General features: G+C 37.1%; 1 protein-coding gene across 6 annotated transcripts; it reads right to left on the bottom strand.

Annotated features, from left to right (window-relative positions):
- Positions 1-316: 316 nt before the first annotated feature.
- On the bottom strand, positions 317-23,773 carry NAP1L1 (nucleosome assembly protein 1 like 1). Of its 6 annotated transcripts, none has more exons than XM_074226184.1 (15): positions 23,552-23,773; positions 13,282-13,325; positions 12,143-12,228; positions 11,326-11,428; positions 10,068-10,209; positions 9,712-9,792; positions 9,207-9,335; positions 8,233-8,304; positions 7,500-7,639; positions 6,765-6,910; positions 6,632-6,651; positions 4,605-4,727; positions 3,816-3,848; positions 3,267-3,317; positions 317-2,621 (listed from the first exon to the last, which is right to left on the bottom strand). In XM_074226184.1, exons 2-15 carry the CDS (start codon positions 13,296-13,298, stop codon positions 2,586-2,588), a joined length of 1,179 nt encoding a protein of 392 aa, XP_074082285.1. In that variant the 5' UTR covers positions 13,299-13,325; positions 23,552-23,773; the 3' UTR covers positions 317-2,585. The 6 variants fall into 6 exon arrangements, 4 of the variants coding, with proteins under 4 accessions (XP_074082285.1, XP_074082283.1, XP_074082284.1 ...); XM_074226182.1 differs by having other exon boundaries at positions 13,282-13,341; positions 23,552-23,612; XM_074226183.1 differs by lacking the exon at positions 23,552-23,773 and adding an exon at positions 22,881-23,256.
- Between the last annotated feature and the right edge of the window lie 3,438 nt (positions 23,774-27,211).

Consider the following 27,211-nt stretch of genomic DNA (forward strand, 5'->3'; position numbering starts at 1 on the left):
TATGTTGGTTGTTTAAAGTTCTTAAAAGAATAAAAGTGAATTGTTTCCTGGCTCCCAGTGGCTCGGCTGGTGGGGACTATAAAATGAGACATCACACACTAGGAGAATTCTCAGGACAACAATCTTTCTTAAATACCCCTGAAGTGCTGTGAATTACCTTTTGAACCATAGCAGTTCACAAAGCAATTTGGAAGACCTAATAGCATTTTGTAGGCCCTCCCAGCCCAAAGTAGGTTAACAAGAAGTCAGGAAACAGTATTTCTCCCACATTCCTCTCCCTTAACATGGAAAAGCCCAAATCATTACCAACACAACATTCTGAAAAACACGTCAAAATTTATTAATATTCTTTGAATACATTCAAATATAATTTCAGCAGAATGGAATACTATTATTTGCCCTCTCAGGGTTCCAGTGAGCTTAGGAATGTTTCTTTCAGTACATCTACCCCTGCATTATTTGGTCAATAAACAAACGTGGCATATGCTTCATGTAACTAAACTGCTGACAACTGCATCATGTAACTAAAAGTAAATAATCATTTACTACTCCATTTTTTAGCAATTTTTTTTTCTCAAAAAGGATTGTATAAAACAGCAATTTTGATATTCCCTTAAGTTCACTCAAATGGGATTCTACCTGTTGGAAGAAAAATAGAAAGGCAGGAAAAAAGTGATCAAAAGATAGGGTACAGAGGGAAAAAAAGCAAGATTAAATTTAGGTTACTAAAATTAACCTGACAATAAAAATAACAAGGGACAAATAAGAGATTTAATGCAAAGATCTTTCCATAGCAAATTTTTCAAACAGTAATTCAATGTGTTCAGTTAAGGATTTCCAGAAGTTATAATTAAATGTTCTAAACTGAAAAATGGATGGCACAATTGTTTTCTGCATATTACCCCAAACTATGCTGGAGGCAGGGGGAAGCAAAAGAAGTTATATCCCAAGAATGAAACAAATTATCTTAAATTCTTGGCCTTTCCTTTTTTTTGGAATTCACTAATGGACAAGATAAGCTTTCCCCATCAAATCAAGGCTTGATTCCCCCAAATAACAGTAATTAGCCTGAGGTATTTTAGTATGGCTCTTACTTTCCCAACTTTCCTGAAGCTTTCTTGGAAAAGGAATGCATTACTGCCATTAAATCCAGAATCCCCAGATACTTTCACATAGCCCAGAGTCCTAATTCTAGCAGGAGCCAGCCACAAAGATCTGCCACAAGAATGTTTCTTGTACAAATCTAGAGGTACTAGCCATTGGTTTCCAGTCTGAAGGTGCTAAATATATAACACATACACAATAAAGGTTAAAATTTCTGACCTTTTAATGACCAAGAACAATTTTATATAATGTAACTTAATAAGCCTCAACACTCTCGTGAGGTAGGTTAAGTAAACAATGCTACCCATTTAAATATATGGATAGATTATAGAGGTATGAGTAAATAATATACTCACATATTAAGCAATGAGGATTGGAATAGAACTCTCTCCCTAGCTTCAACCCCAAGACCATAAAAAATTCAACTTTAACAACAATGATCTTTAAAGGGTTATTATGATTTAAAAAATTTTGTCCACTGGTTCTTTGTTTACACTTGCATATTGGTAGATGCAGGACTGTTTTTTAAAGTCAAGTCTTTTCTCCCAAATTATGTCCATTAATTACAATTATCAGAGGTCGACTTCCAAATGTGTCAAATTCAGGCATTTTCCTGTGAGGATTAACATTCTGCTTGGTAATTTATTCTTAAATTGCAACAAAAGAACTTGCAATGGGTTTCTAAGCAGGTGGTATAAGGGATCATTTTCAGTGACGGTACACAATACCACTAAGAAAAGGAAAGATGTTTTCAGTTTGAATGGACACAGTTACACAAGTAGAAGATGACGCTAACTTCTGAAAATACTAGGTTTTATTCACACCCCAGTGGTAAACAATAACCTTAATAGGATGACTAAGTTTTTGTAGATAGATCACTATATCACATTAAAATACAAAAATCCATAAACAAGCAGTTAACGAACATTAGATGTGGTCTTACTGGAAATTCTTAACCGTATACTAGTCTCTTCTCAAATTTCAAAATGCTTTGTCTCCTAGTTAGTACAAGTCACTGCATTTCTCTAACAAAGTAATGAAGGCACAGCTAGTGCAAGCAGACTTAAACCCATTCAACTACTGGGCTGAAAAAATACTTTGGTTGGTTCTTCAGAAGGATTTCTTTTTTTCTAAACCAAAATTGGTCTCAAATAAGAGTTTGGATAATGTTTGCAGCTGCAGTCTAATAGCTACATGACAAAAGACTTCACAAGAACCAAACTATGTAGCAATGGACATGCGTTAGGGGATTCACTGCATTCTACATATCCGGCAGAAATTATAACTACTAAAATGCTAGGTAGAATGAACCTATAGTTTGAACTGGTTCTTAAACGTTCATTTTTTCTTTTTTTCCTTTTTTAACAAAAATTGTTTACTTGATTCTACCAAGAAAATACAAAACATAAGGCTGTAAGTAACTACTAGTTGTGTTTAGGCTGGGACAGTGCAGTAATCCTCAAGGCCACAGCACACACTGCTCACTGCTGCTTGCACTCAGCTGGGTTTGGATCTTTCTGTTGAAAAGAAGACAAAAAAACAGCAATCAAGGCCACTTTTAGCACAAACTCTCAGATAATTTCTCTAGTTTTGGTCAAATACAACTTCTAAGATACTAAAATCCATGAAATCATTCAGTTGTATGCTCAATAAAAACACAGACATGGAGGATGGAGGTGATGGGAATCAGGAGCATAATAATCAGAAGCCCTTATATAAAGCTCTGGTATGTATTTGCTCACTCGATATTTAGTTGACTTATTAGGACAGTAGAGAGGGAAGGGTTTTTTTTACTCACAGTAACAGACCAAAAAATCAAAGTAGTAAGAATAGAAAGATGATAAAGATTTTAAATAATAACAAAACTTTAAAAACATTTTTATACAGATATTAACTTTAGATCTTAGATCTCAAATCATAAAGAATTGAGGGAGTCAAATAATTCAAATTAATTTGTAGAAAGTACTTTTCAAAGGAAATATCATAGAAAATTCTAGAATTTATTATCTAGAAATCAGTGCCATAAATGTCTACCTTTAAAAATCTCATCTCATAGCTAAATTCAACCTTTAATGACAGAAAAGTATTCAAAATGAATCAAAAATATCCAAAAACCACATGATTAGCTACATAAGCATTTTTAAAATAAAATTTTCTCTCACCTTCGGATCATATTCTGGATCATTTTCCTCATCAGCTTCTTCTTCCCCTTCCTATATTAAAGTTCAAAATGCATCCATGAAGTAGGTACAGTAGAAGAAATTTCAGGCAGGTTAATCTAAATTATAGTATAGGTCAACAAGTTTCATCATTACAAGACTTTGATGAAAAATGCAATTTAATCTGAAAGCTTCTAATATGAAAATTTCCCAACACAACGAGACACATCCAGTCTGCTTTTATTGAAAAGATTTACTGCAGCCAACGTTGAAAAAATTTACTGCAGCTTTTGACTTCTTCAAAGAGCTGATAACCCTGCAGCAGAACAAAATTTTTATATAAAACATTGTTGCTGATAAGTTTTGCAACTTATCTACTACTATATACATATATACGTATACTTTTACCTGTAGAATTATAATATATATTTTGATTTAACTATTCCTTTTTTGTTACAGTAAATGCTATTGCCAAAACCTTAATTCTAATTTGATATATATTCAACAAAGCAAATCATGAATCAATTAGCTGTCTCATCTTGTAAATATTACCTCATCATCTGCTTCTTCACCTTCTTCATCATACTAAAAAATAAAAATAAATTTTTTTTTAATTTGAATATGGTGGAGTTTAAAACTACCAGAAACCAAGTATTAGAAGGAACCTCCCAGGTCACCTAACACCATAGCTATGTCAGATTACTCACATACAGCACACCATTTTTACTTCTAACACTCATATGAAACCAAACCATTCCCCCTCTCCAACCCATCTCCCATTCATTGGATGTAGGTATAATAAATTGCTTGAGTCATCAAAAACGATGATAGGATCCTATTAGTATAATTTTCCTTCATTAAAAAAAACTGTAGATTAGAAAAAGGAAAACAACCCAAGGTTAACCAAATTCAGAGCTGCCAGTGAGTCAATTAATTTTAGAAGCACTCAAGTTTTTAAGAGCATGAGCACAAAAAATTTCTCTGATAATTATCAGCCATCAAGTAGCCAAAAAGATTACTGCCAATTAAAAAAAATTATAATATATTTATATAAATACAATTCTAAAGAGTGTAATGTCACTGGTCATTGATGTCAAGATGATTATCATCTAAGGGACCCAATAAGTATCATCATGTGCCCTCTAGAATGGTCAACAGCTCAAGCACTAACTACAATTTTAAAATTCACAAGAGCTTTGCTAACCCAAAGGGTTGGTAAGCAAATTTCATAAATATATCCAAGTCACCTTAGGCATGACATGCAATTCACTGGATCATTCAGACTTCAAAAAAGATCTAAAAGAGGTTGCTACTGTGCTTTTGATATCCATCTTCACTTACATCATCATCATCATCTTCAATAGCTTCTCCTGTGAAGTATAATACTGATCTTGGGACTATACGCTCACGTAAAAAGTGACCAATTTCAAAGTCTGCTGCAAGGATAGCTTCTGCATCATCATCCTGTACAAGATAACAGTACTTTATAAGTAATATTAGACACAAACATAAAAATATAATTTCATTATTAAGCTGATTACATAAGTAATCTTTCTACAACTGGGATGGTAGTCATGCTACTGTATGAGAAACTACACATTCTACACCATTTTCTAGTTTTCTTTCCCCAGTCAAACTATATAGAAAAATCAAAAACAAGTAAAAAATGGTGAATTAAATGACATCTTTAATTCAAATAATTTAAATCAATGTTTTTAGCCAATATAAAAGGGCGCTTTTTATATTGTGTTGTTTAAAGATCCAATCTAGATACAGTTTTGTTCTTTAGAGACCTCTTGCACTGAAGAAAACCTTGCCCTTGCCTTCCAGGAATTTTAAAATTAGTTTACTTGCATGGCTATGTAGAAAACAGCATGATCTAGGCATATAATTCTTTAATGAAATAAGTACTGGAGGTAGGGTAGGAAGAGGGGGGAGAAGTTAAATTCGCATAGCATTTAAAATATATGGGGGTAAGGAGCAGAAATAGGACACTCTAACAAGGTAGTAACTAGGCTCCATCTTAAACTTCACCCCCAAAATATAACAAAAGAGAACAAGAGCTACTGATCTTTCCCTATTTCACCTACCATTCATCTAAATCATGAATTTTCTTTTTAAAGACTATATATTTTAGAATAGGAAAACAATGAGTATTAGACCTGTGAAAAATGCATAATCTTTTTTTTATCTGCTAGGGCATTAAGTTCTATATAACCAAGAAGCTGAAGAATACAAACGACTATTACACATCATTTAATAGGAAGATAAGATGATTACAGCAAAGTATCCTAAAAAAAAAAAAGTTCAGGTAGATAGACACAGTTGAGCAGTATGCAAATGTGGTTTTAAAAACAGTGAAGTTCAATTAACAAGTTAAAGATTTTATCTTTAATTAGGAAAAAACTTACCATAGGAAATGGCAAAAGCAGGTGCATAATCAAATTTAGAATGATTTTCATACAATCTCACCCCTTACTAAGCAAAAACATTTTCTAAATAATGCTAAAGCATTATTAAAGTATAAAGTAAATAAGTATAAAGTAAATAAAGCATAAAGAAATGCAATTACCACATAAAGAAAATAATTGTATTTCACCATAGAAGAGAAAACCTAATCAACTAATGCCTGTCACTAAACTTTGAACATGGTGGTAACTTATTTATTTTTTGCAATCTTTTTTTTTTAAAGATTTTTGCAAGGCAATGGGGTTAAGTGGCTTGCCCAAGGCCACACAGCTACGTAATTATTAAGTGTCTGAGGCCAGATTTGAACTCAGGTACTCCTGAATCCAGGGCTGGTGCTCTATCACTGCACCACCTCGCCACCCCAGTAACTTATTTTAAATGGTCAAATTAACGAACACATGCCATTTTGTAACGCTGTCATGTAAGCAAATTATTTTAGGACTGCATTCTGCCTAAAAATATCAAAGATGATGACTACAACAAAGAGGCATTTTTGTCACTAAAAATTTAACACTTCATAATCTTTCTATCAAGCTCATCCATTCCATATTACAAGTTACACACCCATGCTAACAAAACTCAGTACAACTTTCTCTGGAGCCAGCAGGGGTCACCAGAACATTCAACAATAACAACAGCTCAGGACTGAAACAGTCCAGTGGAAGCACACTGAAAAGCAACATCCAATCCTTCACATTCAGGACATAAGCAACTTTTGCTAGACTAAGTCCCAATTAGTAATGAAGCACAAACTCATTCTGTTTCAATGAAGAAACAAACTTCATTTCAGTAAACTCGAGTATAGAAGTTGAGGGCACAAAATTGGCACTAACAATTCTTCAGAAGTCTCTCGATTGATGGTTTTTCATTATTTTACTAATGAAAATAATCGGACTCACCAGGTCTCCACTCTCAGGAACTACAGATAAATGGCAAAAGGAGAGAAAGAAACAAAGAGAAAGGTAAGATTATCACTGTAATAATAACAAATATCTGAGCAGTCACCCAATCCCAAATGAATATACTGTTTACCATCAGGAGGAGAGAAGAAATTGAAGAAAGAATCATTGGAAACTGTTTTTGTCACAGTTCGAACAGTCCCACGACCCTTGTGTTTCTGTTTCTTCTTAATAGTTTTCAAAGTGACATTTTTCCCTTTTTTCCAATCTACCTGACACCTTTGAAAAACAGGAAAAGTTGATGACAATTATAACACTAGTTGAAAAAAAATCTCTCAAAGAAAACTATAAACTAGAGGATAAATATGTTTCTTCTAAGAGCAGGTACTTTAGTAAAAACAAATTTTGTTTTAAGATTTGATCAATTCATTTAATAATTCTAATTCATCTGTTTGGAAGGACTATACCATGTTAGGTGAAATACAAATCAACCAACCAGTAAACATTGTTAAGCACCTACTGGGAACACAAAGACAAAAAAATTCAAAAGCCCCCACATTTGCCCTCAAGGAGCTTACATGTCCTATTTAGGAAAAAAAAATATATACAGTCATATATACAAAATAATCCATGTCAAGGAGTTAGGGGGATAAAATAAGGTTTCATGTAGAAAAGTATGGGCAAAAGTATGGAGACTACATGCAGAGTATTAAGGAGGATGTTACAATTTACGTTCTAGCAGTTTCAAATCTGCAAGTCACGATTAAAAAATAGGTCCTGCTCTGAAAACCTATGATTCAATTACGGAATAATAATTTCCTTATAAATACATGAAAAACAATTATGTTTTGAAATATCAAAATCTCACCCTGTGCAACTCATAATTTCTGGTCCATCAAAGGAGAAGGGATCAGAATCATCTGGCTCTGATCGCATGCGATATGTCTTCATCAATACCTCATTTGTGAAATATTCATTAGGTTCAAAGTGGAACTCTAATGTAAAACTCTAAAGACAGTTGCAGAGATTAAAATATTATTGGTTAGAACTTTTGTTTCCATCCCACTAAATAAAAGCCTGCTTGACAAAACATTAAATAATATAAACTCAAAGCCCTGTTTTTTTTTGGGGGGGGGGGATGGGGAGACAATTAAGAGTTAAGTGACTTGCTCAGAATTACACAACTACTAAGTATCTGAGAGGTCATCTTTGAACTTTGAAAGTTCTCCTAAATCCAGACCTGGCCCTCTATCTACTGTACTATCTATCATTATTTGAGTTCTATAGTAAAGTTAGTTCTATTTTAATTCCTTTTCTTATTTATAACTATATGAAAAAAATTATTTCAGTTCAGCAGTGTACCATAAATGATAAAAGACCACTCCTATCCTTTCTAGGTGAACATTTTTATTTTGCTTGAAACTTCAAAACCAGTCAAATATTAGGAAAATACAGGTGATATACTAGATTTATTAAAGTTCACAAGAAATTTTCATACATTCTGATTGTGACTTCAAAAATAAGTGCACCTCCTACCCTCCAAAATCCTATATAGAAGTCATACTCTAAATTAAGAGCAGTAATAGTATTAAATTGTTTACCATAGGTTGGCCAACATCTGAAAACTTCACTTTAATATCTTTCAAGTGCTTCAGAATAGGTTCATCATGTTCCTGCAAATAAAAAAACAAAAAAAAAATTTCAAAATGGGTTATTTGATCATAAGAGCTACCTTTTTTTCAGGGCAACAATTTTGACAACAAATTCAATCAATACACAATTAGTCTTATTCTTTTACTATTTTCTTCATGCTTCACTAGTCATATAGGTATGCGATCCTCAGGTCAAAACAGACTTTTGCTAAAGAAGACCGTAATATAGGCAATTCTAAGAGACCCATTATGGAAGATGTTAACCACATTTAAAGGAAAAACTATGGAGTCTAAATGTAGAAAAAAGCATACTATGTTCCCTTTTAAAAAACTTGGTTTTTTTCTTTCTTTCTCGTAGCCCCCCCCCTTCTAATTCCTCTTTCACAACATGACTAATATGGAAATATGTTAAACACAATTGCACATGTACAGCCTTTACCAGATTGTTTGCTGCTGTGGGAGGGAGGAAAGAAGGGGATGGTGGTGGAAAAAATGTCAATAATAAACTTGCAAATGGATGAATGTTGAAAACTACCTTTGTATACAATTGGGGGAAAAAAACAAAATATTTATCACTGGCAGAGCAGAAATAATTTGGGCATGAGAAAACTCTTAACTAGCCATTCAACCTAAACAGAGGCTACATGTTATGATACTCAGAAGATTAGTTGTTGGTCACTGAGAACACTGAGTTACATGAAAACAAAATCTACAACAACTGTTATACAGAGTTAAATCTATGGGCTTTTTTAAAACTAAGCATCAAATTATGTATAAAAAACACAATTTTGCCTTTAGTCAAAAACAGAACACTATTGTCTATATCAATGTGACAAATGAATGATGCTATGCTAAGCAAAGATACTAAATTTCAGTGACATGAGCTGAAATTCCATGGAATTTTCATTACAGACTTAAGTTACCTGAACCATATCACTGAGCAAGTCGACATTTTTAAAAACAGTCAGCCAAAATTCAGGAATTCCCTTAGGGTCTTCTTTTTCTTCATCTTTTTTCTCCTCTTCAAGCTTAGCCTTCTCTTTCATTTCCTCCTTGAAAAAAATATAATTGTTACTTAGTAAGCTTGGGAGGTAGAGACTTACTCTTTCTGGTTTATTTTTATTTTCAGTTTAATTTCTTTTCAATCACCAAAAAATAAGTGCAATAATATAGTTCTGCTACAGAATTTTTGTCCCACTACCAATTATGTGAAATCATTTGTCATATTAATTCCGCTAACCAATTCAACATGTGGCAGGTAACTTTGGTACAATTAGTCAGGATGGAGTAAAACTTAACAGGATCAAAAATAAACCCTTCATCAAAAATAAACCCTTCATAATTCCTATTTAACTTTGTTTAAAGTCTGTTTAAATATGCTACTATAACAATTGAAAGTTGTACAATTCTAACAAAAAAAGTACTCACTGAAATTTCTTCATCAGAATCTGGCTTCCATTCACATTCTTCCTCTGTAGGTTCATAAATTGCATTGATGATTTCACTTCTCTGAAATGATTAAACCATTACATCTTTCAATCCATAATTTCCATTCTTAATTAATTAGTAAATCAATAAAAGTAGTTTCCTCACCAAGTCCTATATTTTTGTCATGCAACAATCCCACAAATTTAGAGATTCTTCTTCCCCTCTGAGATCACTACAACCTCAAGATACACTGGAATCTTGTCTCCTTACCAATGATAAATAATTCCCGGCATACTAGGTAATTTCCACTTCTTAAAATGGTATACTTTGGGTGTAAATATAGTAGGGTACTTTACCTTATCAAAAAGTGGCTGGTAAAGAACCGCATACTTTCTTTCAAGAGCATGAACTTCCTCATAGAACTTGGCTTCTATCTGTGCACATTTCACCTGAAGATTTTTGAGGGCATTCACACGCCGCTTAACTACTTTTGGCAAGCTAAAAGATTTAAAGAGAACTCATTATTTGAGTTCCATAGTGAGGTTAGTTCTATTTTAATTCCTTTTCTTATTCATAATATATGAAAAAAAATTCAGTTCAGCAGTCAGTGTACCATGAATAATAAAAGACAACTCCTTCCTATCCCTCCCAAAAGAATTCTTACTCATTAAAAAGCTACATAAGCTTTCTAACTGATTTAAACAATTTAACACCAAACAATTCCTACTAAACTTTGATTTTTTTCCAGAAATGAAGTTATAGACAATTAAAGATAAGAAAACTGTCAATTAACAATAGATCAGTAATGAAAAGGTTACACCAATAATCAACTAAGCCTAAGAATATTTGATTTATGAAATGTTCCAAAATGTCCTAAAGAGATCTTCACACCTTACAAAATAGTTATTTTCATAGACAAATTTTCTCATCGACATAAAACTTGAGACATCTAGCCAATCACACATGAAGTTTTCAAATTAACAAACTGATGATCAGTAAAACTGCTAAGTACCTAAGAACCAAGGTTTCTTTTCTGGTTCTTTCCATAGTCACCCTTAGAAGTTTCCCCCTTTCAATTAATTGGGGGGGGGGGGGTTGTCTTACAGCCTTCTAGGAGATAAAAAGTCCCCCACCATTTCCATCTTCAAGTCAGTCTCCAAACAAATCTCATTAACAAAGGGGACCAAGACAGAGCTATATAAATGGGGGGGGGGGGGGGGGGGGGGGGGGAGATCAGGTCTTGAAACATAATCAAGGTAAGTTTTGTTTCAACTCTGCCACAAAATAGTTAGGAGTCCTTGAAGAAATCACTAACTTCATTAGTCTCAGCTTGTTTGCAAAATGAAGAACTAGATCACTTCAAATCTTTTTACATTCTTACATTTCTTGATCTCAGGCTATGACCATACACTAATACTAAATATAAGCTTCAAAAGATCACTGACAGCTATGCTGTTATTTAAAGTAACAACATTAAAAGTCTTTGACCTCATATTAGGTGTCATAAAAAATTAACCTTTCAAGATTACTCTTATATAGAGAGAACTCTATAAAGCAGGCACATCTGTACTACACTTAAGAGTGAAAGAAACACTTTTTGTGGAGGATCTCTACCTTTCAATGTATCCAGTTGATGTTCCCACCAAACCATCCAATCTTTCTTGAAGAGCTGCAAGAATTTGAGGATTCTGCATCATCTGAACAGTCAATTGACGAGCTAAATTGAACGAGAAGGAAATTTTGAAAAGACTATTATAATGATCAATAAATAAATTAATAATAAGAAATCTCAGTTTAGCTTAAGAATGATTATTAGACTAAAAAAAGTACAATGGAAAAAAGTTGACCTAAAGTCTGACAATTACCCAAGCCATAGTTCTGAAGAGCAAATAAAACTCAATGTCAATTTAATGCTTGAATTTTATTGGTAACTGTCTACATGAATTTAAAAACTAAAGCATCAAACTGACTTTATGAGTATGCATTCTTATCTTTTATGTAAAATAAATCAAGACAGCAGGCTGGCTAAAACAAATTTCAGTTTTTTTAAAACTCATCTTTTTGGAGTATTTGCTTTCAAAGGGAAGGGGATTCCCTTGAAAAAGTGGTGATGTCTTCTCTTAGTTCCCCATCTAACCTTCTCAGTCTCTCACTACAAAGCTGCAGAGTCAAGTTGCACTGGTAGGTACAATTCAAAACAGGAAAAAAGAACACACACACACACACACACACACACACACATATCCTTGGTTTAATATTATGATCAGGAACATGAAATTGAATCCTTACACTTTACCCCAACCCTTAAAAATGAGGTCAATAAATCCAAATGGGGTTGAGGGCAAAGAGAAAATGTTGAGCTAAATCAGAGGCATCTCTAACTCACTGATGACACAGGTCTCAAAAATGATGGATTCCATCAAGGCATTACCTTTGCTGTTTGCATCTTCACCAGTTTCTTCTTCTTCTACTTCTTCTACATCTTCCATATCTTGTTGGTCAAGTTCAGCTTCTTTGCTATAATTCACAATTTGTTGATTAGAATTTACATGTAATCAGAAAGAAAACTCAAAAATTCAATTCCCTACACTAAAAATCATTCTTTTTAAAAAGGATATACAATAAGATGATGCAAGTTCCTCCTGGTCTTTTGTGCTAAAGACAAAATCAATTTGCTACTTCCTGGCTTAGACTATGATAGATAAGGAGAAATTGGTCTTTAAGCAGAAGAGTCCTGCCTCCTCCTTAGTGGGCAAATGCTACAAGGGGAATCTGTTACATGGAAAGGCTGACAAGAGGCTTCCCTGATATCCTCTAGAGCAGGGTTCCTTAACCTGGGATTCATGGATAGATTCATGTGAACTTGGACAGTAAAGAAATTTATAAAATTAATTTCCTTTATATTCCTATAGATTTTGTGCAATTAAAAAAAAACCTCTGCCCTATTATTAAAACTTAAATACTGAAGTTGTAAGGTATGATAAAATCAATAGATATAAGGTCCTTGAGAGTTGAGATTTTCATTTTTTTAATTTAAATTTCACACTTCTGATTTAACACTAGCAAAACTTATAGTATAGGCATTATTTAATGAATGCCTAATTAATTTAAGCCAATCTTCAATGTTTAGACTTCACTTTCATAAACAATCAACTTTGCTGTCAAGCAACACGTAGAAAACTAGCTAGTGCTGAAGATAATAGACATGTAAATGGGGAATCTTTCCAACTTTGTCTTGGGGAATACTAATAACACACCAATCAAAACCCTAAGAAATGGGAAAATAAAGCAATCTATTATTACAGATTGGCATTTTAAATATCAGGCTTTATTCAGAAAGCACTCTAGAAAATAACTAATTTGACAAATATTCACTAAGTTCCTACTAGATAACCCAGCACTATGCTAATTATAAGCATTAGTCAATAACTTAGTACTAAAATAATCAGTTAACTTTATCCACAATATATGTGAACAGATACTAAAAATGGTATCCACACACTACTAAAATTTTAAAGAGCAAGGTAGAAGATCAATTGTTTGATAGCACAAAAAAACCAAATTACTTACTTGTCAATGTCTGCCATGTTGTAAGACCTCTGAATGGTTGAGATCTATAGAAACAAATGACTGTTAAAAAAAAGTTCACCAGTAAGTTGAAAAATCAAAAAATACAATGGACCTAACTTTATATTTATCTTAGGAAGCCAGGAGTCAACATATTTTAGCTATATCTCAGACCCATTATCAACAACCATTGTAGCAATCCCATGTCGTCCAGGAAGCCACTGTAAAATCATTATTACTGACACTTTTGGGGGGGACCCTAAACTGGCAAGAAAAATTTCTTTCCTACTTTATCCAACAAGAGTAAAAGACAATTATGGGAAATTCCAGAAAACAAGAGTAATAAATTGTTGCTCCATCATCCTAGCCTAAATTACTAAATGTACTCTCTATGAAAATCAATAGTCCAATCTCTTCAGGTGTACAGATATCCATAAGAAAGTAAAACCACAAAAGGGGCATCCCAGGGTTTAGTTTTGTACAAGAACTTTTTCTGAAGCACTTCTTTAGGACTGTTCTACTCTGAGAAAAATTAAGTCTCCAAAAGAGAATGCAAGATTTTAATTAATAGGTTCAAGGATCTTTATAAAGGAATTTAAAGTACTGATGAAAAATAAAAGATTGGACAAGGGTTCCTATGAATCTAAACAAAGCATAGAGAAATACTATCATATCAAATTGCTTTTGTCCCACAGAATTTTGAAGAACTGGGATGATTATGATGAAAATGATAAAGTGATATAAACCAGTTCCTAATGCTAGCAGAAAAAGGAGAAAAGATTAACAGTTAAAGCTGATAGATAACATAGGTGACAGAGAGCCTTAAGTCATCATTAAGCTCACTTAGTTACTGGTTCAGATTCTTCAGAGAATGTTTGGCTAGAAACCCTGAGGGGGTCTTCCCTGCCCAGATTTTTATACTAGCCACTGGATCCAGACAGCTCCTTAAAAGTGACTGAAGCTGGTGATTTAGCACAGCTATCCCTCACTCAAATTCAATTTACCTGTATGTCATGGCATCACCTCTCTGATGTCAGTCTTCTTTGAGAACGAAGGACAAACATCAATCAAGCCCCCATTAGAATTTAACTTACAAATTATTACCTTTGTCTTTTTCATCTCATTTATAAATTACTCATTTTAGAAAGCATTGCTTATACATGCTATGGATAGATGTGTAATTGTTCAGTTGTTTTTCAGTCACATCCAACTCTGTGACCCCATTTAGGATTTTGCCATTTCTTTAGTTTATTTTACAGATGAGGAAACCAAGGCAAACAAAATTAAATTACCAGCCCCGGATATCACACAGCTAGTAAATGTCTGAGGTCAGATTTCAAACTCAGGAACTTGAAGCAAAATTCAAAAGGGTATACAGGTGCTCAATCAAGTGTCCCATTTTAGCCATTTAAACAAAGGAAAACAAGCAACTTTGTGAGACACTGGTACTAGGTCTGCCAAAAAACAACACAAATATACACTGAGAGCCCCTTGGGCCAGAGTGAACACAAAGACACCCCCACCCCCGCTATCAGATAAATTGAGGCAATATTACAGTATTAGTATCTTCTCTTATAAAACCAACTAAACAGCTGTGTTATAGATGGAGAAAGCAGGTTAAAAGAATGGTTGGACATTCTCCATGCACTGGCCCTGCCAAGCAAGATTACATTAAACCCCTGAAGTGCTTTGTTGTAGGCCACAGTTCAATAATACTTACAAGTACTAAAAAAATTACTGTGGAGAAACTAATGCACACTCGTGGTCAAACAATGGTTGGGACTGAGGGTTCTGCTTGTTTTATATTACGGAAAAAGTTGGGGAAAAGTGGGGGAAAAGTGGGGAAGAGGAGGGGAAGAGATTCACAAAACAACTACTCTATGACAACAAAAAGTTATCACAGTAACTTTGTGTTTGAATGTCTAAGGGCTTTGAAAGAATTTAAAAGCACTCAAGAGTAGGTTTGGCCATCTTATCTTTCTTAAGAGATTTGAATATAAGACACTAAAACTAGCATGAAGACAATAAGGAAAAATTACCAAAACATTTTCGTAAAAACAGTACAATATTAAAAATGGCAACAAGGGCACTTTAGAAAGAAAACATAATGCCGATTTTTTTAGCTTTTTTTTTTTTATAAATACAAATTTCAAAGGGTAGCTCTAGCGGGTCAGAAGGTATAGATTAAAAGGAGTTGACCTGTATTTAATGAAGTCACTCTAACATTGCAAACAGATGGGGGCAGTAAGAAGAGAAGCAAAGACAAAGTGATGCTCCTACATAAAATCTATAGGATCTAGTAATTTGTCTGGATGAGGAGAGGGTCATATACAAACCAAGATTTCAAAGGGAGTCTAGATAACAAAAATAGAAAGAATCTCAACTTGTAAAGAACTGGTAGAAGCCATGTGGAGTTTTAAGTTATGAGAACTCCAGGGTGTGAAGTCATGTCTCAACAAGAATCATTCTTAATACAAAATTTGAGATTTGTTTTAGTTAAGAACCCACCACTCAAATCTTTTATAGGCCGCTGTTATTTTTGTTTTTTTTTTTTAATAATGCTATAAGCTTCTTGAAGGTTTCCCCAAAGCACAACAGATTACTCCAAGTAGGTTAGATACTTGCTATCTTGCTGTGTATTAGAGGTTAGCACTATGACCTCAGCAAATTACTTCTATACTGTAAGAGGCTTGGTCATGATAAAGCCATATTCAATTCTGAAATTCGGTTGCAAATATTTACTAACATATTTCCTCTGAGCGAAAAATCAGGAATTTCAGAACCTAGGAACAAAGATACTGTATATTCCTAGAACACTACCCCCACTCCAGTTTCCAAACTAAACCTAGTTTTGCTTCCCACATCTCCTCATATTAATGAAGAATGGAAGGGAATGCTTAGAAAACAAAAAACCAATATGGCCATTTTGTACTTACTCAGAAACTGAAAAATGTTGTACTTCCAAGACACTCATTTAAACCAGGCTTGTCTATCTAAATACATAAATACTCCCAATATTTTGCATATCTCTTATTATTCCTGAGGACAAATTATCCCTGTCTACCAGCTCAATCCCCTGAGACACTAAGGTATAAAATACAAAAATTTTCAAAAATTCCAATTATAACAAGTATTTCATAAATGTCTGTATCTACACAAAAGTTTTGCTGTTCCAGACCACCTTCTACAAAATATATAAGCTTTTTGAGAATTTTCTTTTCTGGCCATCATGTTCCCAGGACCATGAAAATAACATCAACCCACCAGCACTCAAGTTAGGGCTTATTGCAAAAAGGCAAATAGTTTATGTAAGGGGAGAGAGCACACATAAGAAAATACATGTTAGTTATGGAAGACAGCAAAGGTTCATATAGAAAGTTGAAGGCAATTAGAGGTTCAGAATAGGTAGTGGGGATTAAGACAGATAAACATTGGGCTTCATGCTTTAACCAGAGCCCAGTAGTAAAACAAATTTGATTCTATAGAATCACACCTGTAACTTCAGCTACCTTCCTTCAGTAGCATGAAGCCCCAGGAGGGGAATCATAGTAGGAATGAACCTTAGCTGGGGTTAGGTAAGGGATTAAGAAGCAACAGGACAAGAGGATTAACTGACCTGAAGGCCCCATAGAGTTGAATCAATTAGAGCTGAGACTAGGAAAAGACAGAAAAAGAGGCTAAAAAAAGTAAAGTGAAGGGATTAGATTATTATGGATGCAAAACCAAGATTTAGAATGGGTGAGACACAGGAAACCAAAGTAAGTTAGGATCAAATAGAGAAATGCTAATTTTAAAATAAGCATTTTGAATGTACTGAAGTTTGAAAGGATGCGAAAGACCCCAAATATGAGGGCAAGAATTGAGGAAAAAGAAGAATAATTTGGGAGCTGACTCCCTAGAGAAAGAAAGACTGGAGAATGACCTATGGTTTGAATAGGGTGGAAATTCTCAACTGAAATGCTAACAGGGAGCAAAGAGTATTCTAACCTGTCCTCCAGGACCTGTGTGTGACAGTTGGAATGAGCAAAAAGTACATCCAAGGAAAAGCGCTGGAATCAAGAATCCTATCTGTCTAGTTCCAGACTCCCCATAACTTAACCTATTTCTCTTTTTGTAGCTGCATTAGTCATCTAATGAATGATCATGTTTGCCATGTCTTTTATACTGCAAAATTCTTAACAGTAGTGGTTCACAATGTACTTGTGACAATGTACTTTAAAAATATGGTACACATTACAACTAACATTTCATAAACACTCATCTGTGATTTAATAGGGACTAAGCTTTCTTTTGTCTTCCCCTCACCCCCATCAGACCTATCAAATTTGTTAAGACTTGTCTCAATGGGTGACATTGGTTTAACTAAGAGCCTCCTATATTTTATCCAACAGATTGCCAGAGATAATTTGTGATTCCCTCACCCAAACTGGTATCTCTTCTCTGCAATCAATTAGTAAGCCAAAATTAGTGCACAAGAGTGTACAAAAATACACAAGTGTGCCACTCACTAAAATTTAAAGATTTTTTCCCCCTATTGTTTTATGACTGGTGATGCTTAGAATTTATCATGTTACGTTTACTTAAAACTATTTAATATTTAATTTATACTGTAGCAGCAAACCATGACAAATAAAATTTGCTTTATGGTTTGCAAAGTACTTCACATGCTATCTTAGTTGATTTTCTTATCAACCCTGAATGCTTAAGTACCATTATTCCTATTTTATGGTTGAGGAAACTGAGGTTGAGAGAAATTAAGTTACTTTGTTCAGGATCATGCCCAGCTAAGTGTCTTGAGGGACTAGCTGAATAAATCTTCCTAATTTCAACTTTAGTGCTCTATCCACTATACATCTCGTGGCATTACAATCTACATAAAGAGTCCAAGTGTTAGAGGCTGAGAGGGCAAATTTTATGTTTGATGTCTTTGGTCTGTATTGAACCTACCAGATATCCTTAATAAATCATGGCTTTTAAAAATGCCTAGTAAAGAAAAAATTGGATATTTTCTAAGCTAGGAGCTACTCTTGACTAATATTTAATAATCCAGATAGGCTTTCCAATATTGATCTACCAGGATTTTTATGGTGTTTACTGAGACACTCCTCCTATGCCCTTTCCATTATCAAATTTGGGATTGGAGTCACTGGGGGTAGAAAGGAGGAAAAATGCATTTCCCTGCTTTTACTGACACAACACCACTTCCACATTATATCTCTCCCTTTATAAATCATTCCCTACAAGAAATACCTGAAGTATAATGTCGCTTCCTTCTGGTTCAACTACTTCCAGGACTCAAACCTCCTTCCTAGGCAGTATGATCATAGAACCTAGTTTTCTAGGCTAGAAAGAAGTTGTTTTTTTTTTTTTAACAGTACCAGCACTGGTTAGTGCAGGAAGTCCAAAAACTGGGCCCTGGGGCTTCCAGAAGGAGAATCCTACACCTGGATCTTCTGCAGCTGGAGAAACAGCAAAAGAAGCAAAACTATGACATCCAGGATAGGCGGAGGGGAAGTTTGCTGGGGTAAGGGAAGAGTTTAGTCTAAACCATAAAATGACAAGTCTGAGAAATAACAACATGGGAACTTTGAGGGTAAGGTCTAGAAGTTTGCCCCCCAAACCACCTCAAATTGAGTTCCCTTCCATGGAGGGCCCACACTTTAGTTTTTTAATCTTTTTTTTTAAGTTCCTCTGAGTCCTGGGCACATCTCTGAACTTTCTATTTGAGTGCAATAAAAGTTTCCTCTACTCTATATGCAACCAGCCTTGAGCACTTACATATTAGACCTGGGTTCAGGTCCTACTGATTAGCTGTGTGACCTCCTCTAAGTCTCAGACTCCTTAGCTATATAAAATAAGGGCCTCTAATGTTCCTTCCAGCTCTATTTCTCTCCACTTACCCAGCTGCCAAACTTAGTTGAGGCATTCAGCACCTTTCTCCTGGGACTACTGTATACAGCAATCTAATTGGGATCCCTGCTTCCAATTAATTCTTTACTAAGCTGCCAAATTCGCCAATCTTTAGACATCAGTCCCTTGCACTCAAAAGATTACCAAGAGGACAAAAGACAACTTATCTGCTACAGAAGGCACCTCACTATCTGGCTCTAACCTAATTTAGTTCAGCTATACTCCTGTGTGTATGTATTGGACACAGTACATCAGTTCTTTGGACTTTTGAGGGTCTACCTAGAGCAGTGCAGGAGGTAGAGTTTTTTAAATTTCCAGTTTTATAAGCACTTTCTGGTCAAACTGCACTACTGGCTAGTCTCCAATCTCAGGGGAGCACTGTTGCTAGCTGCCTGTGGGTGAGAAGCAGCCCATTCCTGGAAAGCATTCCCTCTTACAAGTCTTCTTTTCCTTCCCAGAACAACTAAAGGAACTCCTTTCTTCTGTGACCCCTCTCCCGACCCCTAACCCCCAGCTCAAAGACCTCTTTCCCTCTTCCAATTTTCAGAGAACACTTGTCTAGAGTTTACATAATCTTGCTCTTTGTGTTCAAGTTTTATTCTTCATCCTTCCCACTAGAAGTTTTTCCCTTGGTGGGAATGACTGCAGAAAGTGAATTTTAGCCTCAATTCTTCAAAACATTTTACTGACAATGTTAACTGGTATGTATTGCTTCTATGCTTGTTTCCTACATGCAAATTTGAAGGAAATGCTACATTTTAATTAGAGGTTAATGAAAACGGGATATATCTCCCTACCCACCCACCTCCAATCCAAGTTCAGTATCTCCCTCTCCTCTAAAATCTACGCTAGATAATGGGCTCTAAACTTTGAGTCTAAAATATCTTTAAAATATTTGGTACCCAATATCTCAGATATTTTATTTTATAGGCTTACTACATCTCTATCAAAATGTCACCCAATCTTGAAGACCCAGATTAAATGCCATCTAGTACTTTTTATCTGCCATTCTTGCATGAGGAACAGCCTATGCACAGAGAAGCAGAAGAGGATTGAGTATCAGGAAATCAGTGGTACTCTTTGTTAAGAGTAGGAGAGAAATGTGAATTAAAACTTAAAAAGATAGGTTGGGGGCAGCCAGGTGGCACAGTGGATAAGAGTACTGGCTCTGGAGTCAGGAGGACCCAAGTTCAAATCTGATCTGACATGTAGCACCTAACAGGTAAGTTATTTCACTGTGCCAAGCACTTACAAATATTATCTCATCTGATCTCACCACAACCTGGTAAGGTTTTTATCACTGGGTCAGGTCACCAAAAACACATGAGGCAGAATCTGAACTCGAGTCCTCTTGGCACCAAGCCCAACACTAATTCACCACCTAAGCTGGCTGGAATCAAATGGGGAGAACTAGGACAGAGGGGATTCAATTCAGCATTATTAGCCATCATACTTTTGATATTAAATCAAATTTGCTAAATTAACCACTAATAGGACAGAGGCCTTCTCAATTTTGTATTTATCTCCAGTACCTAGCACAATGTCTGATACCTACTAGGTTATTTAATAAATATGGGGGGGGGGGGTGGGTGTACCTAACAAAAGGTGAAATAATCAACTCTGGGTTGAAGTAATGATATTCAGGTGATTGGCTAACAATAAATTCAATAAACCTTTCAACATGAATTCTACAGTCTAAAAAGTGTGTTGGTGACATAAGACTAATACCCCTTTAACTGATTCCCACTACTATAAAAATTCCTTGTACAGGCTGCTCCAGCCTGATTTTGGTCAGGCATACTCTGAAGTTTCCCACCGTGTGATGCTCTGCTCTGCAGTCACAACTTGACAATAAACTGATGAAATTTCCAGAGTTAGGCAAAGTGATAATCCAAATGCACTAAAGGGCAAAAAAGTGGAATCAATTAAAAGGTAGTTAAATTGCAAACCCTGCCCTCCAAGTGTGGCACATAAGGAATCAAAGTATTAAGCAATAAAGTATTTGAAAGTGCACTACAAACAATATTCTGTTTAAAGAAAGTACACCAAGACTTCTGCATCTCCCCAGCTATCAGACTTTTTCTAGGTAGCTACCTTAGAAGGCATATACTCATTCCAGCAATTTCCACTGCTCTCTATATTAATTCCTTGGAAATCCTTCAGAGTCCTTCTTTTGAAGGTTGCCTAAACTATTAAAAAAATGAAAATCAAAAGTCATCCAGAGACAAGTGGGTCCGGGTTCCCAGGTTTAGTTCTGCAAAGAATATTGGTGGATATTTAGTGCCACTCTCTCTTTTACAATGAGGAATCTAAGGTGACTTGCCTAAAGTTACCCAAGAAAATACTATTGCTGATCCAAAAAAGTTCAAAAACTGGTTCTCAAAGCCATTACAGAATGGGAGTTTCAGAAATATTGATCAATAAGCCTCCTACATACTTCCTATTTGCCTCTGAAGTTTTACAATTATTTAGGTGTTCATCATCTATATTAAAGATGTCTAGTTCTCATTTGTCACACAACAGTGATCTCTGTTAATTCATTTAGCTCTAGCTGTCTCCATATATGCTTAAACCAAATGTTCTACACTGGCATTTTCTAAGTTACTTTTAGCACAGGTTAAATGGGACCATAGAACCATCTCCAATCCCTTCATTTTATATATGAGGAAAAGATTTCTTGGTTAACTTGGGACAAGGGTTACCAGCAAGGGTCTGAAAGATTAAAAACTGTTCCTCCTCACTCCAAGCAAGAGTGGCCTGGCCTCCTATCCACTTAGCTGCCAAGAAAAAAAAAAAATCAAACCATCAGAAAAAAAACCCCAACAACAACTGCTGGTTTGAGGAAAGTTTAACCAGCAGGTCCAGCAGCAAAGTTATATATTTGTAATGACAAAAAACACCCCTAAACCTTTCCGGGTAACATTTAGCTTTACTCAGATTCCAGTCATACTAGTCTTCTGTAGTACATATCTATTATAGTCTGGGTTCTAGATATGTATGTTTGTGTGTACACACACACACACCCATATGCAAGAGGTATCTTCTCTGATGGATGAAATAAACATTGGGTTTGTTTTCTGACCCCAAACTGAACTTCTGCTACGTATTCTTTTGTATTAAGATTTGCTCTGTCAAATTCAACTGCCGAGAAATCACCCCTTCTCCAATTACATGAGTTTTAGTCGAGTCAAAGAGGCAACCAAGACTGGGTTAAAAAAGGTCTGCATTGACATCTGCTAACAAATTTTTCAGGACTATCAAGTGAATACGACCTAGTAGAGTTGCTTTAGGATTGAGGGAAAAAAACCTAGTTTCAAATTCGAAGTCGAATAAACCATTTAACTTGCCTCAGACAAATCTCTGACCTTTTAAAGTTACTGAAAAGGTATAGAGCTGTACACTGAAGGAAGAAAAAAAAAGGTAACAGGTCATGGTTTCACCCTGTCCTCCCCATAAGGAGCTAGTCGTTCTTATTAAATGTATCGAGAGACTCAACTAAAAAAACAAAATTAAATAAAAACAATTTGAAAAGGAAAAAAAAAGGATTTGAAGTGCCTGCGTGGTCAGTTCCTAACCTGAAAGGGCAAAAAGAGCTATTTAATGAATGAGAGGAAGCCTTAGGGTACCAGCTATCTAAAATCCACAAGTCACAGAACCTGTGGGTGCTCTTAAGGACCCAAACAGGTGCTGACCTTTAGGGGACCCGCCCCCTCCACTGCGTCCCACGTTTGGGAGTGGGCAGGGTTCCGGGACTTATCCAGGGTCTCGCGGCTTGGCAATCAAGGCCCGGGAGCCCCCAGCCTTCCTTCTCGGGGCGCTCTGACTTGGTCCACTCGGACCTCAAATTTCTATTGCAAGTTGCTTTTTTTCCTGCAGTTTTCAGACCCCCCCCCCGGGACCTAAAATCGCGCATCAGCCCGGCTGGGGCTTTTGGGGCCCATTTTTAATCCAAAGGCCCGCGAGGAGGAGGGGGGGGGGTCTCGGGGCCCAGGCCGGCTGCCTCTAGGGTTCCGGGGGGCTGGGGAGGGGGAGGGGCGGGCGCCATGCAGCGGCCACCACGTGTTGCAGGCGCCTCAGCCCCGGCCCCAACTTTGCCGCCGCCCGGACGGGCCCCCCCCCCGGGGGTCGCGCGCACGAGGACGGGCCGGGGCCCCCCCCCAGGCGCGCGCGGAATGCGCCCCCGCGGCCCCCGCCCGCCCTCCGGGGCCACGCCGGCCTAGCGGCGGCGCCTCGGCCCGGGCCCCTCCCCGGCGCCCCCCCACGCTTGCTCAGCCCCCCGGGCCGGGCGGCGCCGGCCAGGCCCCGGCCCCCGGCGGCCGTTGGGCGGCCCGCGCGCTGCCTCCCTCCCGGCCCCGTCCGTTACCGGCTGCAGCAGGGACCGAGCGGCCGGAGCTGCGCAGGCTGAGTCAGGGCGGCGGCGCGGCGGCGGCGGAGGAGGCGGAGGCGGCGGCGGAGGAGGCGGCGCCGGGGCAGATGGCGCTAAAAGAGACCCGCGATCCCGCCGCTCGCGCTCATATACAATTAGCGTCAGCACGTACGGGCCCGTCACCCCTCCCCCCGGCCGTCGCCCGGGGAACGCGAGGGGGCGGGCCCGGCCGGGCGCCTAGCAACGGGGCCTCCCGCCGGAGCGCTGCGAGAGCGCGGGAACGAGAGCGGGGCTCGGGCTCTCCCCGCGGGCACGCGCCCGGCCGGCTCGGGGGGACGCGGGGGGCTCTCTAGCCGCCACCGGCCTCCCTTCTTGTCTCTGTCTCCTTCATGAGCTCCTCCCCCGCCGGCCTGTGTTCAAGCATCCTTTAAAGCTTCCTCTTCTCTCACCCGCCATGAGAGCCAATAGAGACCCGAATCCTGGCCGGAGTCCACCCCGGGCCCTGCCTCTCCAATAGGATGTTGCATCGTGCTGCTTATGCCTTTTGACATCATAAATTTGGCGGATAAGCTCCAAAGCCGGACCAAAACACTCTTTTTTTTTTTTCCCCCCTTTAATTTTATTTATTTATTTTACAGCGATGGAGTTAAGAATGACTCGCCCAAGGTCACCCAGCCACAGGCTGTCTGAGGCCGGATTTGAACTCCAGGGCCCCCCTCAAAACAACAAGTCAAAAAATAAATAAATAAAAGCTTTAACATATCCAGTGGGGCAAAGGATTGCAGACATTCTTAGAGATTTTCTGGAGAAAGAATGACCGCCTAATTAATAGCTTTTCTGCTTTAGCTAGTCATTCTCGCTAACTGTGTGAAGGCGAAAGCCTGCAAACGTTGTCAGCCCCCCCCCAAGGTCAAGGCCCTGGCTGTAGCCCTGGTCATTTCACCAGTCTGAACCTCTCTTTCCTCCCCTGTACCACGGAATGATAAAGCTGGCCCTACCTCACTGAGTTGTGAGGAGAGCGCTTAGGAAACCTTAGCCCTCTAGAGAATGTAAGCCTGCAGTTATCCAAAGTGTGGACTGAGATCCCTTTCAGGAGATCCAAGCTTTAAAATAATTGTAAAACATTTTAATATCTAATCCAGTAAAAATGAATACATAAAATCTACATAAAAGCCCTTTTGGGAGTCTTCAGTAATTTTTAAGTGTAAGTTTGAAAACCACTAACATAAGTTTCCACATATGTATAACTAGATACATGTATCTGACTTAATCCCACACATATATAAATGCATATATTATATAATGCACCTTTTTTTACTTTAACTATTACTACAATAGTCATATTGTAAAAGTAAACATAACCCCTCACACACACACATAAGTAAAAAGAGATACCTCAAGAAAAATAAAAGTGGGGGAGAGGAAAAAAAAGCAAGCTTCAGTCTGTATTCAGATACCTTCAGCTCTGTCTTGGTCCCTGCTGCAGTCTTTCAGAGTTCTCTAGGGATTCCAGCATTGCTGAGAAAAGGGAGGATTTTCACAGCTGATCATCCTTACAAAGTTGCTGTTAATTTGTGTAAACACACCTTAACAAATAAATACTAACTTACAAACATTGATGTCTCAGTATTATGAATTATATTTTACAGAATGAGGAAACTGAGGTTTAAGAAGCTTATATAATTGGTCAAAAACAGCTCTTTACTAAGAAGCAGAAGTAGGACCTGATTCCATAGTGTTCTATATTGGTTCAGCTGGAAGGAAAGTTTGAAATCCTCTCATTCACTCCCTCATTAGGAACTCTTGAGTGTAATGCTTTTTCCACTGTACTTCCCAGACTGCTTTACATATGACAAGGCCCTCAAGGATTTTACAATAATCCAAGCTACCTGCAAAATAAGTTCTCATAAATTCTTGGGACAGAGGAAGAATTTAATCAATGATTCCTGAATGGATTTTAATTGAATCCTTCTCCCCTGCTGCCCCAGTTGATCTTCCCTTGATTCCCTCCTCCCATTTTCTAATCTATACCTCATCATGTCAGCACCAGGCTTCTTTTTTGCTAAGATGATAATTAGAGAACATGATAAACATATTAAGAAGACTGATTGAAAAAAATCTAGAGTGCTCTTTTGGGTTCTCCTTTTAATGCCTAGACCCCAGGTATGGCCTTCTGGAGAAAATATTAATGCTTATTTTCCCTTTTAATCGTCTTTGTTATATTGTAGTATCGTGTACTAAGAGGAAGTTTGAGGTAGAAGATAAGAGTTGACTTTGGAGACAGGATAACCAGGGCCCAAAAGCCATGCTCCCACTGGCTACATAATCTGGGGCAAGGCTCAGTTTCCCTTAGTATTCTTGTGTTGTTTGTCCAGGATATTATGGAAATGATGCCATGACAAGCACACAAACTGGATTTGAGTGGGGGGGGGGGGAGCTGTGCTAAGTCATCAGCTTCACTTTCTCCTCCAGAGCCATCTAGGTCCAGTGGCCAGATATGGATGAGGATGACTAGAGATGGCCCTGCATGAAGAAGGAGACTCTGATCTTGTGAACTTGAGATCTTGAACAGACTCATTTTGGTGTTCTAAGCAGAATTGGCAGAAAAGGGGCTGCCCTCTCCCTTATCTGGGAATTCCCTAAATCAGCAAAAGCCCAGCTCAGACCCCTATCCTATTATATTTTGTTAACTTGTAAAAAAAATAATAGTTAAAGGAATACAAGTGAGATAGGCATAAAAATCCCATATGGGTTACTTGATTTCCTAGTAACCCCATGTTCTTTCTGCATGTTAGAGGGCTTCAAACCCTCCGTGGTGCCATAAATTTGGAAAATTGTATTCATGTTCTTGGGGGAGGTAGAACTTCAGAGGACATAAAATCCAGCTCTACTCTCCTAAGGATTTCTTCCATGGCATGACCCCTCCAACTTCCCTTTTATAACATCTCTAGTGAGAAGAAAATCAACACTTCTTGAATCAACCTATTCCCTTACAAGCATTTTTACTATGTTTCTGACACCAAGCTAATCCATTCCACTTTTGCACAGTTCTAATTGTTGATAAGTATTTCCATTGGCCTCTGAATCTGGAAGGGCTTTTCTTTTGAGTTTCTAGTTTTATAAATTTTGCTTTCCCAGATTTGATGTGTTGGTTTTGTTTGTATTTTGGTATAATCCCAATTTCACATGGTCTAGCCATTTAGAAAAATCAGGAGAATTATAATTGGCAAAGTATCATAAATAAATTTGCATGATACAAAATTTTGCACCCCCTTTGTACCAAAGAAGTTTGAATTATTATATAGTAAAAGACAAAAGATGTTGCTATTATACAATATTATGTATATATTTTATACATGTGAGTTTCTAAACTCTTTCTATGTCATCTACTGGCCTTTGCATGTCATCTGCAGCTTCCATAAAAGCTCCAAAGTAAATCATGATATTCTGTAGAAATAATTTCCTCATTTTCACTTTGTCATTTCAGATGGGTTATCATATGATAGAATGCATGAAGTATATAAATCTCCATCAAGGGGACATTTCAAAACTTTGTTTTGAATTTGCTTCCTTTCTCCACAAAACACGAGCAAATTTCTCCTAAGGAGACACATTTTTATTTGATGATAAGAAAAGGCAAAGAAATTCATGAAACCT

Source organism: Macrotis lagotis, chromosome 2 (genome assembly GCF_037893015.1).
Source record: "Macrotis lagotis isolate mMagLag1 chromosome 2, bilby.v1.9.chrom.fasta, whole genome shotgun sequence".
In the NCBI taxonomy this organism is placed as follows: Eukaryota; Metazoa; Chordata; class Mammalia; order Peramelemorphia; family Peramelidae; genus Macrotis; species Macrotis lagotis.

Excerpts from the sequence above, each read along its gene's own strand:
- NAP1L1 (XM_074226184.1), bottom strand. Across the intron at positions 9,793-10,067 it reads ACCAGCCACTTTTTGATAAG|AGAAGTGAAATCATCAATGC; the intron begins GTAAAGTACCCT and ends TAATCATTTCAG. Across the intron at positions 6,911-7,499 it reads GAAATTATGAGTTGCACAGG|GTGTCAGGTAGATTGGAAAA; the intron begins GTGAGATTTTGA and ends TGTTTTTCAAAG.